General features: G+C 38.8%; 2 protein-coding genes and 1 pseudogene across 2 annotated transcripts; all 3 read left to right on the forward strand.

The window, feature by feature from the left end:
* Window positions 1-273: 273 nt before the first annotated feature.
* LOC148855141 (small nucleolar RNA snoR14) lies at window positions 274-351 on the forward strand (annotated as a pseudogene).
* Window positions 352-2,108: 1,757 nt separating this feature from the next.
* LOC148855142 (ARM repeat superfamily protein) lies at window positions 2,109-19,088 on the forward strand. Its single transcript, XM_088986642.1, has 9 exons — window positions 2,109-2,690; window positions 2,790-3,140; window positions 3,213-3,428; window positions 4,618-5,267; window positions 5,853-5,949; window positions 6,031-6,084; window positions 6,162-6,277; window positions 9,392-9,582; window positions 18,261-19,088. Exons 1-9 carry the CDS (start codon window positions 2,433-2,435, stop codon window positions 18,899-18,901), a joined length of 2,574 nt encoding a protein of 857 aa, XP_088842768.1. The 5' UTR covers window positions 2,109-2,432; the 3' UTR covers window positions 18,902-19,088.
* A 3,191-nt stretch (window positions 19,089-22,279) lies between these two features.
* Window positions 22,280-23,931, forward strand: LOC148855143 (protein RSI-1-like). Its single transcript, XM_088986643.1, has 3 exons — window positions 22,280-22,613; window positions 22,701-22,731; window positions 23,435-23,931. The coding sequence occupies exons 1-3, from the start codon at window positions 22,533-22,535 to the stop codon at window positions 23,617-23,619; spliced, it is 297 nt and encodes a 98-aa protein (XP_088842769.1). The 5' UTR covers window positions 22,280-22,532; the 3' UTR covers window positions 23,620-23,931.
* The last annotated feature ends 650 nt before the right edge of the window (window positions 23,932-24,581 follow it).

The raw sequence follows: 24,581 nt of genomic DNA on the forward strand, positions 1-24,581 counted from the left end.
ACCCGGATAGCCATTCCTTCATAGAAGAACCTGGCGCCATCAAGTGCAGAAGTTGACTGAAGGTTAAAGTGGAGAACGTTTTGCTAAAAGTTTCCAAATAAAAGAAAAAACCATTCGGCAGGAAAACACGGTGGCTACTCTTAACCTTCATAATAAATTTTGGCGATTGCTTCAGTCAAATAAACGTTCTCCCTCACTTCTGATTGTTCTCCACTCTTTAGTTTCTTATTTCAAAACACTGGTTAATGGTATATTGATGGATGTTGGGGGAAGACGAGGTGACAATGAAATTCATGGTCTGTCAATCCACTGAAATTATTAGTGTGATGTTAATCATGAATCTATGATCGTTTTCTCCACAACAACCAACACCTTGAATTCATTTCCAACACGCCATTGGAGGTTCTGTTTCTTTTTTTCTTTTAATTTATTTATTTGGGGTTTGATTTTCTTTGATTTGCAGCTTTCCCTTTTTTTCGTATAGAACAAGCCGTCGACGCCTTGTATGAGTGGGAACAGAGAACGTAGAGAACAAGCTGTGGCCGTTCTACACGAAACGACTTGTTCTGATCAGAACAAAGAACTGAACTCAGCCTATGCACCAAAGAAAAATGGAAAAGGGAAGAAGAGAGATCGGGGGAGAGAAAGGGAGGACTTCGAAAGAACAAGCTGTTGTTTGTGTATGTATGGTCGGGGAAGATGAACAGTATTTTTCTCCGAAGGTTAATACGAAGATTAAAAAATATTGCAACCGTAGATTTGGACAGAGGGCTAAGAGAAGGGATCTTTGTCTCACGGTCATAGTACAGGGGGTCTTTATCGCAAAACAAAGTACGAAGCCTTTGTGACAGACCCCACCAAAAAAATAAACATTTAAAAAAATAAAAAAAGTTATAAAACATTGAAACACTTGATAAGCCTATTTATGCATATGATACTTTAAACCTTAAGGAAGCCAATCCAAACTTCTATAAGCAGTAAGTTGTGTTTGATGAAAAATCTGAAGAGCCGAAATTGGTCGTGTAGAATCAGTGTGAATGGGTTAGGTTTGCATTGGGTCTAGTAGAATCAGTCCCAAAAAAATCATAGACCCAAAAACTGTTCTGACTAATAGTTGGGTCTAACGGGTCTCAATTATATTGAAAACTATATTTGTTTATTTAAATAATAACTTAAATTTTAAATTTTGACAATATAACCTTAGTAAAAATGATAGAAAATTAGGGAGAATGATCTTATTTATTATTTATATATATATTAATAAATTAAACATTTTTAATTAATATTATCTTATTTATTATTTATCAAATTTACTACTTTAAACATAAAAATTTGATAAAAATTAGGGAGAATGAAGGTTCAGCCCAAGGTCAGAATTTTTAGGCCTAAAGTACAGTTGGGGTAGGTGTCAGTTCGGAATCGGGCATTGGTTTATAAAGTGGATTTTTTAAATATTTTGAATGTTAATAGGTCTGCATATAAATTCAAAAATCTTCATTGAGCCTATCTATACTTTTCCATAAGAATTATAAGAAAATAAAAAGATATTATATACTTAATAAAATGATCGATTCTAGGTGATCAGGTCTGAATTGATTATGATAGGTAACAATCAGAACCAGACCATAACCGTTATAGCCCGATCAGTTTGGATCCATCTGATAGAACCGAACCTTTGACAGCCCTTAGTTTTGAACTCACAAGATTGTGATTATGCTAATAATAGAGTTCACATCTGCGCCATTCCACAACACATCCCCATTCATGTATTGGGAACATCTCATGATTATATCATCATTTTTTATACTATTATCGAGAGATATTCTCAATATATGACAGAGATATGTTGTGTGATCGTTGGGGGGGCAGATGTGAATTCGCTAACATCATATTACAACCATGCATCCAGAATATCTTCGTACTTATATATTCCCAATGCAAAATTAAAGGAAGATGTTTCCTATGTAAGATGTGCATGTGAGGTCGGTGTGAGACGCCCTATGCGAGGAGCAGATCTGGTATTGTCTTGTGAGTACCAAATGCGATTTCGTCCGGTTTCAACCTCTGGGACTCATTTGATGGGACGGATGGCGCTTGATGATGGTCCTACCAATAAAAATCTCTCCTCTTATACAGGATAACCTTCACCTCCACCAGAAGAATGGAGAGGAGACTTTGGCTCTGGACTTTAGCTGAATGGCAGATTCGCCCACGACGTCGTCTTCTACAGTAAACTAAAAATATAAACATTACTGAACATGAACAGACAGATACTCTGGTAGTGGTAGAGAGCTCCACCATTACAAACCTAAAACCCATCCAGTCCCAGTTTCTTGTTCTCTGTAACCACAAAAAGCAGAAACTCCAATCGAATCGCTGAAACCAAATTCCACACTACAAAAACCCTGCTGCCCTCATCATCTTCGCCCAGAATGGCCTCAACTATGTCATTCACCTTCAAGTGCAGGTGCAAGCTTCCTCATTTCCATTACAAGATAGTCCACAAGGAGTTTCTGACACTTAGACCGAGAACTGCAGCAACAACCAGTAGGCATCATACCTCCTCCATCTTCACCTTTCACTCTTGCCTTATCCTTAACCCCAATCCCCGCTCCTCTCCTCTTGTCCGCCCTGTCAGCAATGACGGTGGTGGCGCAGTCGACGCCACCCCTCAGTCCTCCCCTTCTACTGTAAGTTCCGGTTTTCCTTCTCCCCTTTTCTGGTTTCTTCAGTAATGCCATGAACCGGTTCAATCATCGATTGCCCATGTTTGCTTAATTCCTTCTCAGGAGGTTGAGGCATTGGATGGAAACTCTTCGAGCTCTGGGGATGGTTACGTGGCTTTGTTTGTTCGGATGCTTGGGCTGGACAACGATCCTCTTGACAGAGAGCAGGCGATTGTTGCACTGTGGAAGTATGCACAAGGAGGGAAGCACTGTATTGATTCTATTATGCAGTTTCGTGGGTGCATCAATCTCACTGTTAACCTCCTTAAATCAGATTCTAGTTCTACTTGTGAAGCAGCTGCTGGCCTCCTACGGACTGTTTCCTCGGTTAACCTTTACAGAGATTCGGTTGCCGGAAGTGGAGCAATAGAAGAATTAATAGGCATTCTAAGTCGATCTTCTCTCTCACCGGAGGTATGAAAAAGCTATCCCTCTTTTGGAACTGGGGTTGGCATTTTTTTAGATGTCTTGAACACGTTTCTGCAGGTGAAGGAGCAGAGTTTATGTACTTTATGGAATTTGTCAGTTGATGAGAAACATAGAGCTAAGATTGTGAGTGCTGATTTCCTGCCGGCGCTTATTAAGTTCTTGGATGATGAAGAAATAAAAGTCATGGAGGCAGCAGGAGGCGTGCTCGCAAATTTGGCTTTGAGCCAGTCTAATCATAGCATCTTGGTTGAAGCTGGTGTTATTCCCAAGCTGGTAAGGCTATGTATCCAAAATCAAAACCAAATTCATGTATTACACTGATAATAATGCGGGGGCATTGGGATGAAGTTATCATTGTTTATGATAGGTTTACAAAAAAAGTGGTGAGTATATTATGAGGGTTTAGGATGTTATGTGATGTAAAGCTAGGTTTGAAGGGGATGGGAACAGAAAGCTTAGAGTCTGTTAGTTGGAAATATGTAAATGTTAAGAGTCCTAAGAATGAAGATGATGGAAAGTAGCTAGAAATATAGGAGCTTACTTAGTTCTGACCATGATCTATTACCTAATTTCGAGGGGTAGGCCAATCGGTAAACATCCAGTCCTGTGGACTGTTTGGAAGTGAGAATATTCCCCTGATATTTTGTGTTTTCCTTCTGTATTTAGTGTCTGTTGCTATTTGGCTTGATTGTGGTGCAAGGTAGTGTTTTTACTCAAAGGAAAAACAATTCTGCTTTGTAAGGCAATGCATTCTTTATCTTTTCCAGGTCATGATCTGATGTCTCTTTTGGCCCTATAAATTTGGACAGAGAGAGTGATAGACTCTTCTTCCTTTAGGCGGTGAGGTGTCATCCTCTTCATCCTTGTCTGGTCGGAGTCAGACATTAGTTAGGTTAGGGTACTTAAACTCTATGTGTGTCCTCTCTCTCTCTCTCTTTCTCCCTTTCATCTATTTCTTCATCTTTCTTCCATGTTGTATGGAGGTTGCTTTTCCTCTTCCTTATTAACCATATGTTGTCAGATTTGTTATTGTAGAGATATCTTTTGGGGATATAGCATCATATAAGCTATTTGTCTTGGTTTTATTTTATGCATGTTTGAGGTGGATAAAATGTGTTGAAACAAATATGTTTCATAGTTATGGTTCTTTAACTCTATTTGGAAAGAGATGTCTATTATCCAACCTCCAACCCTGCCTACTTCCCACTTCCCTCCCTCACCCCCCCCCCAAAAAAAAAGGAAAAAGGCATAGCCCTAAAACATTTCCTCTTTTCTTCTTGCCTTGGGTGTCAGACTGTCGGGGCTGTTTCTGTTATGGTTTGATGATTTCATATATATCATATTGGAGTATGTTAGTAGGAAGTATTTCTTTAGAAGGTTCTATCAGGCTAATAAATTTAATATTTTCGATATTTGGATATCTGATTGTAGGAATTCTAATGGTCATGCACACTGACTGCAGGCAAAGATCTTAAAAGCTGATCTGGAAGAATCCAAACTCATCAGAAAGGAAGCAAAGAATGCGTTGCTGGAACTTGCAAAAGATGAATATTATAGAGTTCTTATAGTAGAGGAAGGTCTGGTTCTAGTTCCTTTGGTTGGAGCAGATGCTTACAAGTCCTTCAGACCAGCTTCACATTCATGGCCCTCTTTACCTGATGGGACAGAATTTGAAAGGAGTAACTCAGGTCCTTCAAGATATGGTGCCTCTGAGCTTCTCCTTGGATTAAATATTCAAGACAAGAATGTTAGCTTAGAGGAAGCTAAAATGAATGCAATAGTAGGGCGAAGTCAACAACAATTTCTTGCACGTATTGGGGCCATAGAAATGGAAGATGGAAGAAAGCCTTACTCTGGATCATTGATGAATGAGAGATATACACTCTTACCATGGATGGATGGTGTTGCTCGCTTAGTTTTGATTCTTGGACTTGAAGATGTTACAGCCATTTCGAGAGCTTCACACTCAATCGCTGATGCAGCTATCAATGAACACATGCGAATCTCATTCAAGGAAGCTGGAGCTGTCAAGCATTTAGTTCAGCTATTAGACTGTAATGATGATTCTGTTAGAGTAGCTGTTACTCATGCTTTGGAGAGGCTTTCTGTCAGGTCCTTCATCATGTTTTCTTGTTTTAATGCCTTGTCCCAACTGTATGGTCAGCAATGTGAATCCCATTTTGCCATTTCATTCTATTAAGTGCCATATCCACTGTTAAATTGTTGAGTACTTAAATCATTTCTTACTACTTCAACGCATGTCCATTTTGGTCTGCCCCTTCAACTTGTAACTGATCACTTCCTATCGGTTCTGTAGATGGTCTTCTCTGCACTTGACCACAGACCATATCCTGTTACTCTGTTAGTCTACTTTCTCTCATTTTATCACCTATTGTGTCCGGTTGGCAGCTGGCATTATAACTTTTCCCAAACTCATATGAACATCTAGAGATGGATGTAATTTATGTCCATATTGCAAAGAACATCCTTACTTTTTTGTTCAAAAGTTTATATCAGTCAATATTTCTTTATGAATAGTTGGTATTAGTCAATATTGGATTTTATTGTCTCATTTAGTTTTAGACTCTGTTATGCTCCAAAGAATTAGTCAATATTGGTATTAGTCAATAACTGAGTTTTTTATAGCATCTTTCCTTTCTTCTTTATTTTAATCTCCTACCTTCGTTCCTGATGCAGCAATAATGTTTGTCAATTAATTGAAGCAGAAGGTGCTATATTTCCTCTGGTTAATTCTCTGAAGCACAAGGAGATATCAGAAAACCTTTTGGAAAAGGTCTTTCGGTTCTTTATTTCCAGAGGGAAATGTGTTTTAATTTGATTTGCATGTGCTGACGGTTGTTTTCTGGAAATGCAGACCATGGATATTCTGGCCCGGATTTTAGACCCTGGTAAAGAAATGAAATCAAAGGTAAAACAGTTGCTTTGTGCTGCATTTTAGGAGCTCCTGACTTTCTTTTGACTTACCTATTTATGTTTTGTTTCCAGTTTTATGATGGACCAGTAAATGGATTAGGAAAGTTATTGAATTCAACAACTGCAAATGGTGTCAGAGGAATAGTGGGTACTCCAGATAATATGCCAGTCTCAAAAAGAACTGCTAGGTTTGTTATGTCTGTTTTTCGCAGCCAAATATATAATTTACTTTTCTTTTCACTTCTCAGAAATATTCAACAAATTGTCTCAGAATTTTCGTTTAACTAAGACGATCAGAATCCTCGTCATTATACCTTCGTTTCTTTTGATCATCAATACTGCCATCATTATCATCAATTCAACTATCATCATGGTCATTATTATCATCACCATCATCCTTTTCCTCTTCCTTGTCGGTATTGTTATTGCTGTTATAGTTATTATTGTTGATTATGTCTTAATTTTTTTTTTTTTGATAAAAGGTAAGGTAAATGTATTAACTGAAACAGAACCATACAACTCAGTCCCAAACAAGGAGCAAAACTGAGAACAGACTCCCAGCTTACATTACAATTCAAATACACTTCTGGACCTCAACTGAGTTCCAAATACCCTAGGCTGGAAGCTTTCACACCTGCAGTCCATGACACTAGTTTTCCCACGGCACAGGAGATAAGACAGTCTACATCCTTAGCTTTATTTTGAAAGATTCTTCTGTTTTTCTCCGTCCAAATGGAACTGATCTCAGCTGCAGGGATAACCCACCACACGCTTCTAGCCAGCTTAGAGAGACCTTGCAGGTCCCAGCTCCATAACAGATCTGATACCTGTTTTGGGCATGACCTAGGAAAGACCTACAGAAGAGAGGAAGTGACCCCATAATGCTGTCGAAATAGGGTAATGGATGAAAAGATGATTATTATCCTCTTCTGCTTGCCCACAAAGCTCACAAAGCATGTTCTGAATCAGAATTCCTCTTCTGGCCAGATTCTGTTTAGATAGGTTCCTATCCAAAACTACAGCCCAAAGCAGAGCATTCACTTTGAAAGGAGGAATCTGGTTCCAAATTTTAACAGCAGGGAAATTTCCAATTCCTCCACCTGATAACCTTTTGGCAAAGGAACTCACAGTGAAAATTCCATCTGCATTCCACTCCCAGATCCAAGAATCTTCTTCCAAGGGGTTCAAAATCTGGTTTGAAAGCAAGCCCAACAGATCCACCACTTGATCCACTTTCCAATCTTGAATAGGTCTTCTGAAAGCAGGAATCCAGGTAAATCTATTTCCATTCACTTCACAACAATCTGCCACCATTGTATTTTGGTTTTCTGCTAATTGAAAAAGCTGGGGGAACAGCTCTTCAAAGGACCTGTTATTGCACCATTTGTCTTTCCAGAACTTCAGATGGTGCCCTGAACCCAACTTAGGGGACAAACCATTGTGAAGAAGAGGGTAAACTTCCATGATTTTCTTCCAAAGAGAGCACCCCAGGGAAGGAAGTTTGAAATGGTTAGCCAGTCCCCTCTATCTGTTTCATACTTGGCTGCAATTAAATTCCTCCACCAACTAACCCTTTCTCTTGCAAACCTCCAAATCCATTTTCCTATTAAAGCTCTATTAAAAGTTTTTAGACTTCTCACCCCCAAACCTTTTTCCTTTGGAGTACAAACCTGTTTCCAACTGACCAGATGAATTTTCTTTTTCTCCTTCCAACCTTTCCAAAGGAAATTCTCTGAAGCGTTTCTAATTTATGAGCCACTTTAGTGGGTATTGGGAAGAGGGAGAGGAAGTAGGAGGGAAGATTACAAAGAGAACTTTTTAGGAGAGTGATTCTACCCTCCAAGGAAAGGTATTTGGCTTTCCAGGAAGCCAGTTTCCTTTCTAATCTTTCCACCACCGGATCCCATATTAGGGAGGAGGAACATTTAGTCCCTAAGGGGAGGCCTAGGTGTATTGTCGGTAGAAAACCAATCTGACATGCAAGAGCATCTGCTAGAGTTTCAAGATTCTCTATCTTCCCCATTGGAATTACTCTACTCTTGGCCCAATTGATTCTCAAACCTGTCACCACTTCAAACCAACTCAGCACCCCAAGCATAACCTCCAATTGATCTTGATCCGCATCAATAAAACACAAGGTGTCATCTGCAAACTGAAGTAATTGAACTTTTTCTCCTCCTGGAGTTGATTCAAACCCCTTCCACAAACCCTCTTCACCAACTCGGTTAACAAATAAAGACAATATATCCATTATACAAATAAACAGAATAGAGGAAAGGGGGTCTCCCCTTGCCTGAGGCCTCTGGAGCTTTTAAAGAGGTCAGCTGGTTCTCCATTTACTAGAACTGCAAATTTGGGGGAAGAAACACATACTTTGATCCAGTTCCTCCATTTCTGTCCAAAGTTCATCTTCTCCAAGACAAAATCCAAGCATTTCCTGTTGACATTGTCATAGGCCTTCTCCAAATCCAGTTTGCAAATCTGCCCTGAATTTCCCTCCCTTTTCCTTGAGTCTATCAGCTCATTTGCCACCAGAACACTGTCTAGCATCTGTCTACCTGGCACAAATGTAAATTGATTCTTTGTAATCACAGTAATCAGAACTGTTTTCAATCTTTCTGCTAGGACCTTTGCCAGAATTTTTATAAAAGCTATTCAGCAAACCGATGGGTCTAAAACATGGAAAAAGGAAAAAATAGGTATCTTCAGGTTGAAGAAAAACAAGTTTACTTTCTGATTCTGTTTGTGGTTTTCATGCTACAGTTCATACCAAACTTCTATGATAATCGAATCTGGAAAAATATCTTCATCCTTTTGGGAAGGTTGTGCAACTTATTTTTTACATCAATGTGTCATTTATGATGCTATCAGTCCTTCCATCGGTGGATCTGTTGATCCATATATCTAAATGCTTTCATGCATTATGTAGGAATTCAATTTATCCCTTGCATCAATATAGCTTGAAAAGCCATTGTTTATTAGTCTCCTGGATACCTGTATTTGTATCTTTTATTTGTTGAAGAGGTGTTGCTTCAAATTGCAAAGCCTTATGGTAGAACAGTATCAATATGTTGACAATATGCATTTATTTTGAGATTATTCAAATTCCAGCAGTATTTTAAGGTTTTTTGTGGTTCTCATTTTTCATTTGAACAATGTAACCCATTCAATTCACATTTACATGGTGAATCATGTTTGGACATGCATGCTATTTTTAGAATTTGTAATCTTTATCTAGAGTTGTAATTAAATTGTGTGGTAGACATGATATTGATCTAATACAGTTCTGCATACCATCTCAGGGAAAGTATATTAGATTTTGGTTTCATTTCTTGCCTTGCTGACATCTTGAAGACATCATCCCCAAATTTGCAAAGAAAAGCTGCATCCATCCTTGAATATATAGCAGTTATTGAACCATGCATGGATAAAATCATTGCAGCAGATATTGAAGCTGGGATCTATTCTGTTTTCCAACAAATATTTTTAGATGGTAAGTAACAAGTATCTATCCTACTGTAAAACTTTTGGTAAGATATTGCCAAAACTTATTTTCCTGTTGTTTCCCTAATCATTCTAGTGAACTCCTTAGTCGAATTGAAGAACAATTAGGAATTAGGAATGCTGTCTCATCTACACTCTGTCCAATACAAATGTCTCAGTAATGTAGGACAGGGTAGGGGTCCTACTAATTTCAGATCTGGTAGTGGGCTTTATGAGGTGAAGGAGGAGCTTTTGGTGATCAAGGATGAAGAAAAGAGGTAGAAAAGCAAGTAGAGAGCTTGCTGTCCACCAAATAATGAGCAAGGAATTAGAAGAAACAGTAGAACTCTTGCTGTTGTGGCAAACAACAAAGAGACAGATTGCTTATAAGAAGAATTAGGTGAAAATCCTGGCAACAGCCAGAATTTGTTAAGCCAAACTTTATTTCTTCAAATCAAGAATTTTTTTAAATCTGACTCTATTTATAGGCTTAATTTGTGAATTTGGATGTCCCTTTACAGATCTAATTTGGACAAGGAAACTGACCCAATTACCCAAATCAACTTCTAAGCTTTAAAACTGAGACAAATCCATAGGTAACCTGTAGGGATACTCAAATAAGGACTCTTAACTATTAAACATCTCTAATAACACTTTCCTAATCCTATTAATACAATTGAATGTAAAGACACCAGAAATTACTAAAATTAGCAAATCGTCAGTTTACTAAAAATAGTAATTACGAGAATATAAGTGGTAAGCCTGGAAGTATTTTTTGAAGAATAAAGAAGAAAAGTTTTATTGAAGAAAAAAACAAGTACATTCCAATCAGGTGTCGAGTCGACACATCAAATACAAGCTTGGATCAGAAGGAGACTCTAAGAGTTCTCTATAAATCTGAACTGCTGATTTGCTCAAATTCTTGAAGAGAAAGAGCCCAACTTGTGACAGTCGCTTCTGAACTCTATCCACACAATAGCCCAGCCAGCTCCCCTATGTTCCTGAAAAATTCCCGAATCCCATAGTTTGGGCAATCCTGAAAGTTACCATAAGTAGTAATTTCGAAATGGCAATAAAATTCTTAGAAACAGAGCCCTATTCTTAAGATGCCTACAACTAGAAAATAAATAAAATAAAATAAAACAATAACGGTATCCTATCACCCAAAAATTCTGAAATTGGCGTAGGAATTGGAAAACTCATTTGTTCTCCATGAATTCTTTCCTTTCTTTTTCAGTTATCAAAAAAAAAAAAAATCTTTCCTTTCTTTTGCATCTGCATCATCCAGTTGGCCTTTCTATTTCTCAAACTATAAATGCATCTCTAAAACCTTTTGTTTCTTGCTGTTTTTTTTATCAATAACAGAAATTCATTAGAAATATTTAAAAAATTACAAGATAGGGAGAGGTAAACTTTCTTAACTCTCCACAGACAAAAAACTATTACAATAGGGAGAGGTAAACTATTACAAAAAACCTTTTCTTTCTTGCTGTTGGGGATAAATTTTTCATAGTTTATAGTGGAAAGCTAAAGGTGGCCTTCCAATTGGAGCATCATGGATCTTGAAGAGGTCCTTGAAGGTTGTAAATTTCTCAAATCATAGAATAAGCCTTTAAATTGTCATGTTTGCAATAAATTCCTTTGGTATCTATGCTTCAGTCTATCCTGCATTTAATTTGTAATTCCAACACTTAAAATGGGTGCTTAGTAGAGTGTTCAGCAAGCAGTATGGTGTGATTGAGAACATTGAGCTCCGGTATGGTGTTTCATACCAACATAGACATGATGGGTTTTCTGTAGCTTGTGGGTGTCATGTTTTGAGAAGTGCAACTTCAAAGAGTGTACTCTGTAGCTTGTGGTTGTTGAAAAAACATTGGAGCCCACTACAAAATATTGACTATTCCTCACAAAATACATAGTGAAATCATACTTACATTACCAAAAATATTTTCAAGTTGCGTGGCTCAAAACATGATATTTTTTAGTGATCAAAAGAGGAGGAATTGCTTCTGGAACAATAAACCATTCCAAAGGAATGCATATTGTGATATTACCTTTGGTGTCTTCCAGAACCCATTGGAACACAGTAACCAAGATACTGAACACCTACTAAATCTCTAGGAATAATATAATGAACAATGTGTTTCCTTTTCCAGTGCAAACCATCTTCTCCTTTTTTTTTTCCGAAGAAGGTAAAGTATTGTATTGCAGAAGGAAACCAAATACATCAGCCCATGTACAATGAGGACCTGTACATTGGGAATTTACAAAAAATCTGATAAATCAGATGAAGAAAGGTCCAGCTTGCGAAAAAGGAATAAGCTGAACTCCAGTGAAATCTCTTTGTACACTTAAACCAAGAACAAAGAAAACCTATAACTTTGTCCTCGACTGAAACTATGTCATTGTAAAGATTGTCAAAAATCCAGCTGTTCCTTTCCTTCTAAAGGGCCCAAAGGATAGCAGCTGGAAAGATCTTCCAAAGCAGCTTGCCTCTTACACTCAGACCCTCAAGGGTCCACCCCTGAAGCAGCTGAAGGACTGAAGCAGGTGGGCAAGAAGAGACACCAAAACAGGAGAGAGTCATTTCCCAAAGCTGCTGAGAGAACTTACAGTGAATAAAAATGTGATTGGAAGATTCAGGAGCTTCATTGCAGAAAGGACGGCAGAAACTAGGAAGCTGCATCCCCCTTCTGAGAAGCCAATCTGCAGTTAGGCACTTATCAAGTGCTGCAGTCCAAACCAGGAAGGCTACTTTTGGAGGAGCATTGGACTTCCAGATTATATTCCAAGGGAAGCCTCCTTCCTCCTCGGCCACAAGGTTGTTGTAGAAAGACTTAGAGGAGAAAGTGCCAGAAGCTTCCCAAGCCCAAATTCTTCCATCATCTGACTGTGGGTTGGGCTTGAAACTATCAATCTGACTTAGAAGATCTGTTAGTGGACCTATTTCCCAATCATTAAGATTTCTTCTGAAGGTAGGGCTCCATATATAACTTCACTATTCCTCAAGTCAAAACAATTTTCTACAACAGCATCTTTATCCTGCAATGTCAAAGAGAGAGGGGAACCTTTCATTTAAAGCAGTGTTCCCACACCATTTGTCATACCAGAACTTGAGGAGATTACCCTTGCCAACCTTGCATTTAATTCCTTTCAGGAAATCAGGGAAGATAGAGACAACATTGCTCCACAAGGCACATCCCCTTGAGAGAAGGCCAGGACCTGATTGTCACCCTAGATTTGTGTGCCCATACTTATTCACAATGATTCTTCTCCACAGGTTGTTCCTATCTTTGCTGAATCTCTAACACCATTTACCAAGAAGAGCCTTGTTAACAACTTTAATATTTCTGAATTCTATACCACCAGTTCTCCTTGATTTGCACACAGAATTCCACCTTACCAAATTAAACTTGAAACTGTTCCTCCACTCAGCCCATAAAAAGAGCCTCATTTTCTTCTCTAGAAGCTTTGCAACACTGGCAGAAATCTAAAATAAGGATAGGTAATAGATTGGGAGTGAAGACAAGACAATCTTAATTAGAGTGAGGTTTTGATAAATATTTAGGTTTCCACATTGCCAATTTTCTGTCAAATCTGTCAATAACTGGATCCCAGATCTTCTTAGAACTGCATTTAGCTCCCAGATCTTCTTAGAACGGTGGGAACAACACAATCCGTCAGTTGAATGGGAGGGGATGAGATTCCACAAAAAGATCCAATTCCTAAAATCTCAAAAAAAGGAGTGGAGGAAAGAAAGAAGATTTTAATGGAGCAAATTGAGGAATTGGACTTGAAGGAGGAAAGAGGTTCTTTTGGAGAAGAAGACAGAGAATTGAGATGGAGGGTTAGAAAGCAGTTGGAGGATCTCTTATTGCAGAAAGAGATAAGTTGGAGACAAAAGTCTAGATGTAAATGGTTAAAGGAGGGAGATAGAAACACTAGATCTTTTCACTCTGTGGCAAACACTAGAAGAAGGAAGAAAATAATTTCTAAGCTAGAAGTTGATGGAGCTGTTCTTTCCCAACCAGTAGAAATAGCATAGGCTTTTGCAACCCATTTTAAATCAATTTTTGGAAGGCCTCTAAATGAGAGGATTTGGGTGGAGGGCTGGAATAGCCAACTCTTAGTTTAGAAACCAGAGTGGGGTTAGAGAAAAACTTTGACTTAGAGGAGATAAAGGAAGCAGTATTTCAATGGATAGAACGAAAGCTCCAGGCCCAGATGGATTTACAATGGCATTTTATCAGGATTGTTGGGATATTGTGAAGAAGGACCTAGTGTTGGTTTTTGAGGAGTTCCACAGGAGGGGAATCATTAACCTGGGGTTAAACTCCACATTCATTGCATTGTTCCCTAAGAAGAAAGAGGCATCACATCCAAGGGATTTCAGGCCGATTAGTTTGGTGAATAATCTATACAAGATAATTGCAAAAGTCTTGTCTCTAAGAATTAAGAAAGTTCTTCCAGCCATTATCACAACCAATCAAGGAGCTTTTGTGAAGGGAAGGCAGATTGCTGATCAAATTTTGATTGCAAATGAAAGCTTAGAGAATTTTAGGAAATCCAAGAAAAAGGGAGTGGTTTGCAAACTAGACTTAGAGAAGCTTATGACCTAGTTGACTGGTCCTTCTTGGTGGAGGTAATGAAAAGTTTTAGTTTTGGAGACAGATGGTGTAGATGGATCTGGGGTTGTATCAGGAGTTGCCATTACTCGATATTGGTGAATGGAACTGTGGTGGATTTCTTTCCGGCCATGAGAAGAATAAGACAAGGTGATCCGCTCTCCCCCTTTCTCTTTACTTTGATTGTAGATGTCCTAGGGAGACTGATACATAGAGACAACTCTAGAGACTTAATAAGAGGTTGGAGAGTCGGAAGGGGGGAAGTACCACTTACACACTTGCAGTTCGTAGATGACACAATCCTATTTTGTGAGTGTGGGGATATAAGATGGATCAGAAACCTAAAACTGACAATACAACTCTTTGAGCAAATGTCTAATCTTAAAGTGAACTTCGATAAGAGTTGTGTGGTGGGAGTGAATTTGGAGGAAAGGGAAGTAAGTGATTGTGCGGGTGTGTTAGGGTGCGCTATCTCGGAGTGGCCTATCACTTATTTGGGCCTCCCCCTAGGAGATAACCCCAAGAATGAAAGCTTTTGGAACCCGGTAGTAGAGAGATTTGAGAAAATGCTTGCTTCTTGGAGGAAAAATTATCTTTCTCTTGGGGGGAGAATCACCTTGATTAGGTCTACCCTTTCCAACCTTCCTATTTACTTCATGTCAGTGTTTAAGATTCCTACAATGGTCTCCAACAAGATAGAAAAATTAATGAGGGATTTTTTATGGGAACCAGGAGTGGAGAAGAAAGACCATAAGGTGAGGTGGGAAGTGGTAAATAGGAGCAAAAAGCTAGGGGGCCTTGGGATTGGAAATATCAGGAAAAGGAACATGGCATTATTAGGGAAATGGTTGTGGAGATTCCCGTTGGAAAGGGACAAATTGTGGCTAGCATACATGGGCTGGATGAGAATGACTGGGATCCTAGAATTTTGGCAAGGACTATTGCCACATCCCCGTGGAAAGCCATTCATGATCTGCTTCCAGTTTTCTCCCCTTGGATCAGGTACGATTTGAACTCCGGTAACTGAATAAAATTCTGGGAGCAAATTTGGGTTGGGGACCTACCCTTGAAAGACCAATTTCCATCATTGTTTGCTTTGTTAGATTTGAAAAATGAACCCATTTCCTCCTTGGTTCCTTTTGATTCTTCTTCTGGGTTTTGGTGGAATCTAGGGTTGAGAAGGGCAATAAGGGATACAGATTTGGGGTGTATGTGATCTTTTCTAACCATCCTTGAAAATGTTTTCTTGAACCCTAGTAAGGGAGACACCAGAATCTGGACCCCTTCTTCATCCAGCTCTTTCTCTTGTGCTTCGTTTTTTGAGATATTAGTCCAACCTACTACTCCGCTTGGGTTGTCATTCCTGGTTAAAGAGATTTAGAGCAAACCCATTCCTCCTCGGATTGATAGTTTTTGTTGGGAAATTTTCCTGGAAAGAGTTAACACAAATGACTTGCTTCAAAGAAAAAGGCCCAACTGCTGTTTACTTCCCAATAGGTGTATTCTTTGCAAAGCTGATGGGGAAATGAGATATCATATTATGGTTACTTGTCCAGTTACTAAGACAGTTTGGGAGTGGGTGTTTTCCCTTTTTGGGTATACTTGGAATTCCCTTGTGAGTGTGCAATGCTTGTTCTCTCCTTCTTTCTTTAGTTGGCCTAAGAGAAGGGGGAAGATTATGTGGAGAAGCATTAGGGCTGTAGTGTGCTGGTCAATATGGGAAGAAAGGAATTCATGAATTTTTTCAGATAAGGAAAGAACCACAGAAAACCTAACAGATTTGATACTTTCAAGGGTTGCTCATTGGCTGAAATAAATGGAGATATTCTCTGAATTCTCTATGGCAGACATTGCTGAGAAAGTGGAAAGAGGTTGCTACTGCTGTTATGTATAAAAGGAACAGTAGTCTCACTTGGAACCCCCCTCCCGCCGGATTCATAAAACTGAATTTTGATGGATGTAGCTTAAGGAATCCAGGGCCCTCTGGGATAGGGTGTGTTTTCAGGAATGAGGAGGGGTATATTACTGTCATGTTCTCTGGGCCAATTGGAGAGGGTCACTCTCTTAGGGCCGAAATTCTAGCAGTTCTTGAAGGAATCCAAAGAGCAAGAGAATTAAGCATTAGATGCTTAGTGATTGAGGGGGACTCGAAGGTGGTGATCAGGTGGCTGAAAGGAGATGTCAGTGGCTTGTGGAGCTACAGCAATGAGAAGAAAAAATGTAATTGGCTGTGTAAGGACTTAGAGGTGCAATACGGCTGGGTGAAGAGAAGTGCTAACTCAATGGCTGATGGGTTAGCTAAGCAAGGGGTGGCTAAGGACTTTTTGTTTTGGGCACGTTTTTAGTATTATGTTGCCATTTTGATGTTGGGGAGTTAAGATAGTTTACCTCACAAGTATTATTCATTAATAAAGATTTCTGTTATCGATCAAAAAAAAAAAGGGAAGACCAAGGTAGGTGGTTGGCAGATTTCCAGATTTACAGCCCAAGACACTAGCCATACTGGGATCAGGAAGACCTTCCTCTGTCTTCAACAATTCACTCTTAGGTAAGTTAATTTTGAGGCCTGAAATTGCTTCAAACCATCTGAGAATGTAACCCAAACAGGCCAGCTGATTCGAAGAGTAGTCATAGAAGAAGACTGTGTCATCAGCAAATTGAAGTAGGGAGATCTGAGTACCTCTTTCACTGACTTTAAACCCATGAGGGAGACCACTATCTGTTGCCCTACAAGTGAGCTTCCTTAATTATATTGAAAAGGAAGGGAGACAAAGGGTCTCCTTGCCTTAGACCTCTTGAGCTTTTAAACCTACCACAAGAAACACCATTGAGGACCGAGAAAGTGGGACTGGCTACACAAACCTTGATCCAGTTTTGCCACTTGGAGCTGAAATTCATTCTTGTGAGCATAGTTCAGGAAACTCCAACTAACATGGTCAAAAGCCTTTTCAATATCCACTTTGAGAATCAGTCCCTCTCTACCCTCCCTCCTACATCATAGGTTCTGTGTTGGAAAATTACTCTTTCTGTTTGTTTGAGTTATCATGATGATACTGAGGAGGCTATTTTAGGTTCGAGGTCATGGACAGAAATGTAAAATGGTGCCAAGAGACAGAATTCTTCAATGACTTTTCTAGAAGGACACCTCTTAATAATAGATTTTATACATCTTGACCGAATTGCTAATTGATATTTAGAAAATTCTGTACCAGAAAAGCTTTTAATTTCTAGGATTTACAAGTAAGAAAAATGCTTAAAAATGTGATTGAAAAACTAAGAATGCCTGAACTGAACTTTTGAAAATTTGGCTACTGGTTCCCACATAAAACACCTCCCCACCCAAAAGTTAAAATTTGATAAAGTACTAAAAATCATGCTCCCAAGTCCTAACTGCTTTCTAACCTGTTCAAATCCTAGGTTCAGGGATCTTAAAAACATTGCATAGCCTAATCCCAGGGGCCTTTGGACCTACATTTTTTCATTATCCATATGGCAGATTGTATTGTCTCTTTTCATACAACTCTAAAAGGTTAAGAGGTCCCAAAGCTCCATGCTGTCTGTCATCATATTGGTCCTAGAAGGTCATGGCGGCTTGACTATAACACATGTACTCTTGGCCCAATTACAGGTCTGGCGAGATTAATTGATAATCCATTTAACTATAGTGTTGTGCTTGTACATGGTATTATGAAACGGTGAAACTGTTGGATGTTCAGAAGTAAAAATTACTTAGTCACTTCTAAAGCCCTTCCTTTCCTTGTCTAGGCTCTTATAAAACTGCACTTTAAATAGAACAATACCTATATTTTTTTTCCCATTTGGCACCCAGATCTTTGTTGACCATGCTTTCTGCTTATGAATTATGTAATTAGGAGCTGTTTTCTCAACTTATCACTTAATTGCATAATTTGTATCTTAAAATTGATTAACACGATTCCACAACAATGAATCCATGGCTTTTTATCCAGTCAATACAACCAATTGATGAGGCAGTGATACTCATGTACTTTTGTATATTCTTCCGGTTAGTGTTCAAGTATAATTCTCCTTGATATTTTGGCAGACATGGAAGATGATATTGATGGTTTAAAGCCAGATATTAATGCCTTACAAGTTGAAGAAGCTGGTCTTGCAATATCTGCAGCATCTAGACTGTTAACAAAACTGCTAGATTTTGAGAAGTTTCGTTCTGCAATAAAATCATTGCAAATGATGAGGGTGCTATGTAAAGTGCTGAAATCAGACATCCCACTTCATAACAAAGATTGGGTTGCAGCGTGCCTTGTAAAACTTGAGTCATTGTCTGGTTCCCATACAGATCCTAGTAGCTCTATTAACATGGAGGTAGCTCTTTATGAGACAATTCCAAGACTAGTTGAACAGATTAAAACGTCTTTCTCTTCAGAAGCACTAGAAGCTGCTGTTGTTGAACTTAACAGTATAGTATCCAAAGGAGTGGCAGATTGCACAAGGAAGGTTGCTGCAGAGGGAGGGATTTTCCCATTGGTAAAGGTAATTGAAGAAGGGAGTGGCAGGGCTGTGGAAGCTAGCTTGGCTATACTGTATAACCTAAGCATGGATTCCGAGAATCATCCAGCCATCGTAGCTGCTGGGGCAGTTCCAGCATTGAGGAGGATTGTTCTTTCACAGGGACCAGAGTGGATGCGTGCACTGCATTTGCTCAGAACTTTGCCTACACAGTGAACATGTATGGTGGCACTTGGTCACGCAGCTTCTGGATTTGAATGAAAATGCAACTGTAAGAGATCTTGCCTCAGCCCAGTCATTCATCAACTATTCTATGTGAGCCGCGTCATTTAATGTACCCTGTTCACATCTGATGTAATCAATAGTTTCAAAATGTATAAAAATCATTCATAGTTTTGGTACATATTATCTATTCTTGAATCATATGAAATGTTTGGATTTGACCCCATTTAGTACTGTCATAGGGCTGGGTTTGGTCTGGGTTAGGGCAGAGATGGTCCTGACTCCTGTGCAGATTCAGTTCCAAACCAGACCCTAGTCTCAATAGTGTCTGTGATCGAGACTATTGGGTATGACCTAGTTAGATCCCATTAGAGTCGATATCCATCCTTTAACCCGTAATTTGACAAACCAACCTACTGATTTTTGGAATTGACACATTTGGACATCGTAATATGAAATGCAGTGGTATGGACTGTTTGGGAGGAAAGAAATGGAAGAATTTTTAATGAGAAAAGCAGATCAAAGGAGGAATTATGTGAAGTTATTCTAATCGGAGCAGCTCAGAGTTTCATGGGAAACACTGGTATGGCAGGTATCGGAGGAGTTTTTGAGACTGCGCAGGGAAAGTTTTGGCTATGTATTCACGTCCAAGGTTTTAAAAACCGACCCGGAGAACAAACTGGTCAGGGGTCTTGTTCCCGGGTCGAACAGTCTGACCGTTTGAACCGAACGGTTGGCCTATTCTAACAAAATAAATAAATAAATAAATAAACAAAAATAAAAAGTGGTCAAAACTATGGTTTTCAAAACCGGACCAGACTGGGAAAACTGGGAACCGGTCAGGTGACTGGTTCCGTTTTCCCCAAAAACTGAATTTTCCCCCCAAATTGTTGATTTTGGTCAGCGAACTGCTGAATCGGGCGGTTAACTGTTCGAACGGTTTTGACCATTTTTTATTTTTTTAGAATGGGCCGAGCATTCGGTTCAAACGGTCGGATTGTTCGACCCAGTAACCGGACCCCTAACCGGTCATTAGGTCGGTTTTAAAAATCATGGTCAAAATCATTTGAACGATTTGAATGATTTGAATGGTTAACCGCTTGAGTCAGCAGTTTGCTGACTAAAATCAATGATTTTTGAGAAAATCCGGTTTTGAGGAAAAACGAAATCAATCACCTAACCGGTTCCCAGTTTTTTTTATATGACCGTATGGTTCGGTCTGATTTTGAAAACCATGTTCCGGTCCTTTGGGGTTGGGAGACTCATTGATGTCACTACTTCAATAGTTGGAAGTAGTGGAGGATTCAAAGCTTATCATCTCTTGGGCAAAGAATATTCGACTCATGCCATGGATATATAGGCATATAATTTTAGGGAAATTGAAAGCATAAAATAGGAGGTGAACATTACTACGCAATTGTAACTTTTGTACCTTGTGGGGTTTGATTGGACTTATTGTAATTTCAAAATTTAATTCATTTTACTAAAATTATCAGTTCATCAATAAAAAAAATGTTACAACTATATTATGAGAAAAATAGGTTGTAGACAGTATCTTTCTAATATGCTAATATACAAAGTTACAAACACATATTTTACATACAATTATATACATAATCAGTTCAGGTCTTAATTGGTTCAGAACAATCAGACCCAATTATAATCAGAACACAATGCAGACCCAGGCCTAATATAATTGGCTCGGTTTGGTCCAGGTTTGTTGGATAGCCCCAACCATTCACAGCCCTATATATGTGGCCTGTTGACTATAGGTTCAGTTTTTTATTTCTTCTTATTCAAACCAGTTGACTGGGCTAATACTTTGTCAGATAACCTGATCGGGTCATAGAGAGGCCGCTGAAGGTGTTGGTAATTGTTCCAAAACTCTGAAATCTGCAGATGTTTAGGCCTAGTTTGGGAGGAGTGTAAAAGCAAACATGTACAGTGCAAAATCTTGTATATGGTGTGTCTAAATCTTGTATTTGCACTCTTCGCAAACTGAGCCTTGTTCTCTACTCATCATTTTTGTTGCGGCTTCTACTCAACGCCAATGTGAAGGTGGATTATATGTGATGGGATTCACCATAAGCAAAAATTATACACACTTAAAGCATGGGAATTCAGTTGTACATCGGGGATATCTCTTTATGAATTTAACATATGGGAGATATTCCCAATATGTGATGACCAAAATTTTTGTTTGCAGGAGATTCGAGCTCGACGGAATTACAGTAAAGGACATGCTTTTCACCAAAGAAAAGATGTTCAGAGTGATTGTTTAGGATATGACCATCTGGTTGCTTTGCTATGCATTAGTTAAGACTAGTGGGGTAGTGAGTGCCTTGCTCTTTGGATGAGATGACAGAAATAGAATTGATGATCTCTCTTTCCAGCAAGGAATCTTTTGGTTAAATTGCCTCTCAAGCAATTGCTTCGAACATTTTCTTTGGTGCAAAGCATGTCCTTTAGACCTATTAACGCATATACTCTACCTTCCGCATTGGCGTTTAGTTAAAGCCACAACAAAGATGATGATTAGAGAGTAAACAACTGCAAATTTCAGAGTTTTGGAACAATTACCAATGCCTTCAGCGGCCTCTCAATGGCTCGACTATGTTATCTGACCAAGTATTGGCTAGAGATGCAAACAAATCTAATTGAATTCGAATTGGGATATATCCAAATCTGATCTGAATTCGATCACATTGATTTGTAAAGCACATTCTCAAATTTAATTTGTAAACATATTTGATTTGATTAAAATATTATTAACAACTCTATATAAAATTAGCACAATTTATTATATTAAAACATCTTCATCACCATTATCATCTAAGCCTTGTCTCAACTATATGGGATTGGCTACATGAATTCTATTTCATTATTTCGTTCTGTTTGATGCTTTGAAAAGACAAATTAGGATCCATAATCATGAGAATTCCGCAAAAGTTTCAATATTGGCTGCCAACCTGGTGCAACCATTGTTTATCCGGGGTGGGGACCAATGGTGTAAGACAAGTTCTTACTAAGTTATAAATTTGAACCAAAATCAGATCAAAATCCAAATCTAATTTAAACCTATTGGATTTTAATTTGAATTGGATCAAAATCCAATCCATTTGCAACCTAGGTAGCCAATGGCCCAATGCCGACTCTCCCATGTTCCCTTACCCTTGACCGCATGATCCATTCATTAATCATAGATAGTGAACAAAACAGCTCCATGTGTTGATAAACAGATCCAAGTGGGAATAAGATATCTGCTAGGAATCTGAGTTATCTTTCATATATTTAAATGATAAGGAGATCAGAAGTTATTACTAAATTATTAATAATACCATTGAAATAGAATGAGAAAGGAAGCAATTGAGTAGAATAGCAGAGGCAAAGCACATGCAGAATGCAGTGTAAACATGCCGCTTTTACCGCTTTCCTTCCATGAGCTATCCACCGACTTCTAGCCCATTTTCACGCCTCAAACAACGCATCCTTACACTTGATCGTACACTCGGAAGCTCTATAAGTTAGACCCAGTTTCTTATCTTCTGTGTCTGCTAAAATCTAAGAGACCTTTGTTAGGGAGAGAGTGAGACTGTAAGAGACCAGAGACCAAGCAGTTGCAGACATGGCTGGAAGCAATCGTCGCAGTTCCCACTTGTTGCTCTTGTTTGTGCTGCTTCTAATTGCATTGTCTAGTGTAGCAGAGGTAGCACTGATACCCATCCTTAGTGACTGTTGGTGAACTAGTCTGTTGTAAATTTTCTCTCATCTTTAGCTCTCATCTTTCTTACAGGCATATGACAATTTCCGGTCGTCGTCAAATAGTAAGTTATTATACTTGTATCCAGATTCCAGGAATACTGTTTGTTTGTAATTTGGCACTCAGTGTAAGAGCGCAGACCACCATAAACCCAACTAAGTCTAAGTGCATTAGGTCCGGTCTAATCAACCCAGAGCATGTATTACAAGAAGGTTCAAAATTTCAATACAATATGCCCCGATTTGAACGTATCATATCGTATTGACACCCTATTGATATACCTTTTTTAAGGATAATCCCCAAACCCTTGTTTTATATGTTAAACCATGTAAAAACCTTCCCCTCTGATATTTTTGAAAAAAAAAAAAACTTATTTGTGTGGTGCAAAGTACTGATACACCCCTTCCGCCATATGGGCGATACTTTGAACCATGATTATAAGAGTCTAGAAATCAACTTCTCCATTTAATAAATAAGAAATATAAACAATAAAGTAGAGGGGGACCCTCCCAGCACCGACATTCCCACAGACCCCTCTCCTGGATTATCTTAGGCAATTCTTACTCTCCTCTCTGCAGTCACCAACCTACGGGAAACTACATTGGCTTGATCCCTTGCTGAAGGGTACGTAGTGAAACCCCTCCAGAAACCCCCCCACTTCTCAGCTTCCCTAACCCATTTCCCCATGTTCCTTGTACTCAGTACCTAACTGTTACATCCAAGCTCTACTGTACCAGAAAAATAACTAGTGAGACTTGGTTTTGCAGAGTTTTGCAGGCCGAAGTGTAAGCGTCGCTGCTCGGCTACATCACATAAGTCGGCTTGTATGTGGTTCTGCCTCATGTGCTGCTCCAAATGCAAGTGTGTCCCTCCTGGCACCTATGGAAAAAAGAATGCATGTCCATGCTATAGCAACATGAAGACCAAAGAGGGAAAACCCAAGTGTCCATGAAGCCTGAAAATTTGAACTAATTTGTCTCAGTGCCAGTGGAGGATTAGAAATTAGGTTTTTCTTTTCTCTATAGTTTTGGTGCAATTTGTAAGCCCCTAGTTTTAGTTTGGGGATCAAATAAAAAGAATTTTCTTGGCATTACTTCTGCAATGGATATTGGGCCTTGTATGTTTTTGGGTCCAAACTAGATTGAGGTGTGGACTTTGAATTGGGGACTACCCCAACCCACCTCAACCCAGCCCTACATTATTATATGTAATAATCACCGCTCTCTCAATAACCACAACTACCCATTATTTTGGGATTGTTTTACTGTTCTTTTTATATATGGCAAGAATTTAATCTGCCTTTCCTTTGTCTGCAGCTTAAGTGGCCAAGAGACACCCTTTTTTTCTTGTATTAGCCATGTGGAACATGTAACCAGAGAGAGAGAGAGAGAGAAGCAAGGTTCAAAATATTTCATGTATCAATGTTTTTCATGGATAGATATCAGCTTTTGAACCCACCGAAATGCCTATTGTAGAGATTTAAGGCCCTATAAGGAGAATCAGTATTTCACCCAATTATAGGAAACCATTTCCCTCCAAAAACAGTCTTCTACATAAGAACGGAATAATAAAGCAATAGCTTATTAATAAAGTCGAAAGGAATAATACCTTAGTCCCCTGCTATGGAGGTTTATGTTGATAAATAAAAGCACCAATAAACAATAAATAGATTTTTCAAGTTATAAGAGTTATTTTCTAAGGAATAAAGGGGGGTGTCTAGATTTCACAAGTTTTCTTTTTCTTTGCTCATTTGCAACATTAAGCTAGTAATTAAAGGTCCATTATATACAAAGAGATCCAATTTGTACATCATAATGATGGCATCAAACGCATTTGGGGAGACATTCGTGAACAAAGAACTTTTATGTGTGGCTTTTAGGAGGGCTGAAGGTCAGCGAAAAGATTATTAAAGTA

This window comes from Nelumbo lutea, chromosome 4 (genome assembly GCF_056320005.1).
Source record: "Nelumbo lutea isolate HS-2025 chromosome 4, American lotus-T2T, whole genome shotgun sequence".
NCBI classification, from domain to species: Eukaryota; Viridiplantae; Streptophyta; class Magnoliopsida; order Proteales; family Nelumbonaceae; genus Nelumbo; species Nelumbo lutea.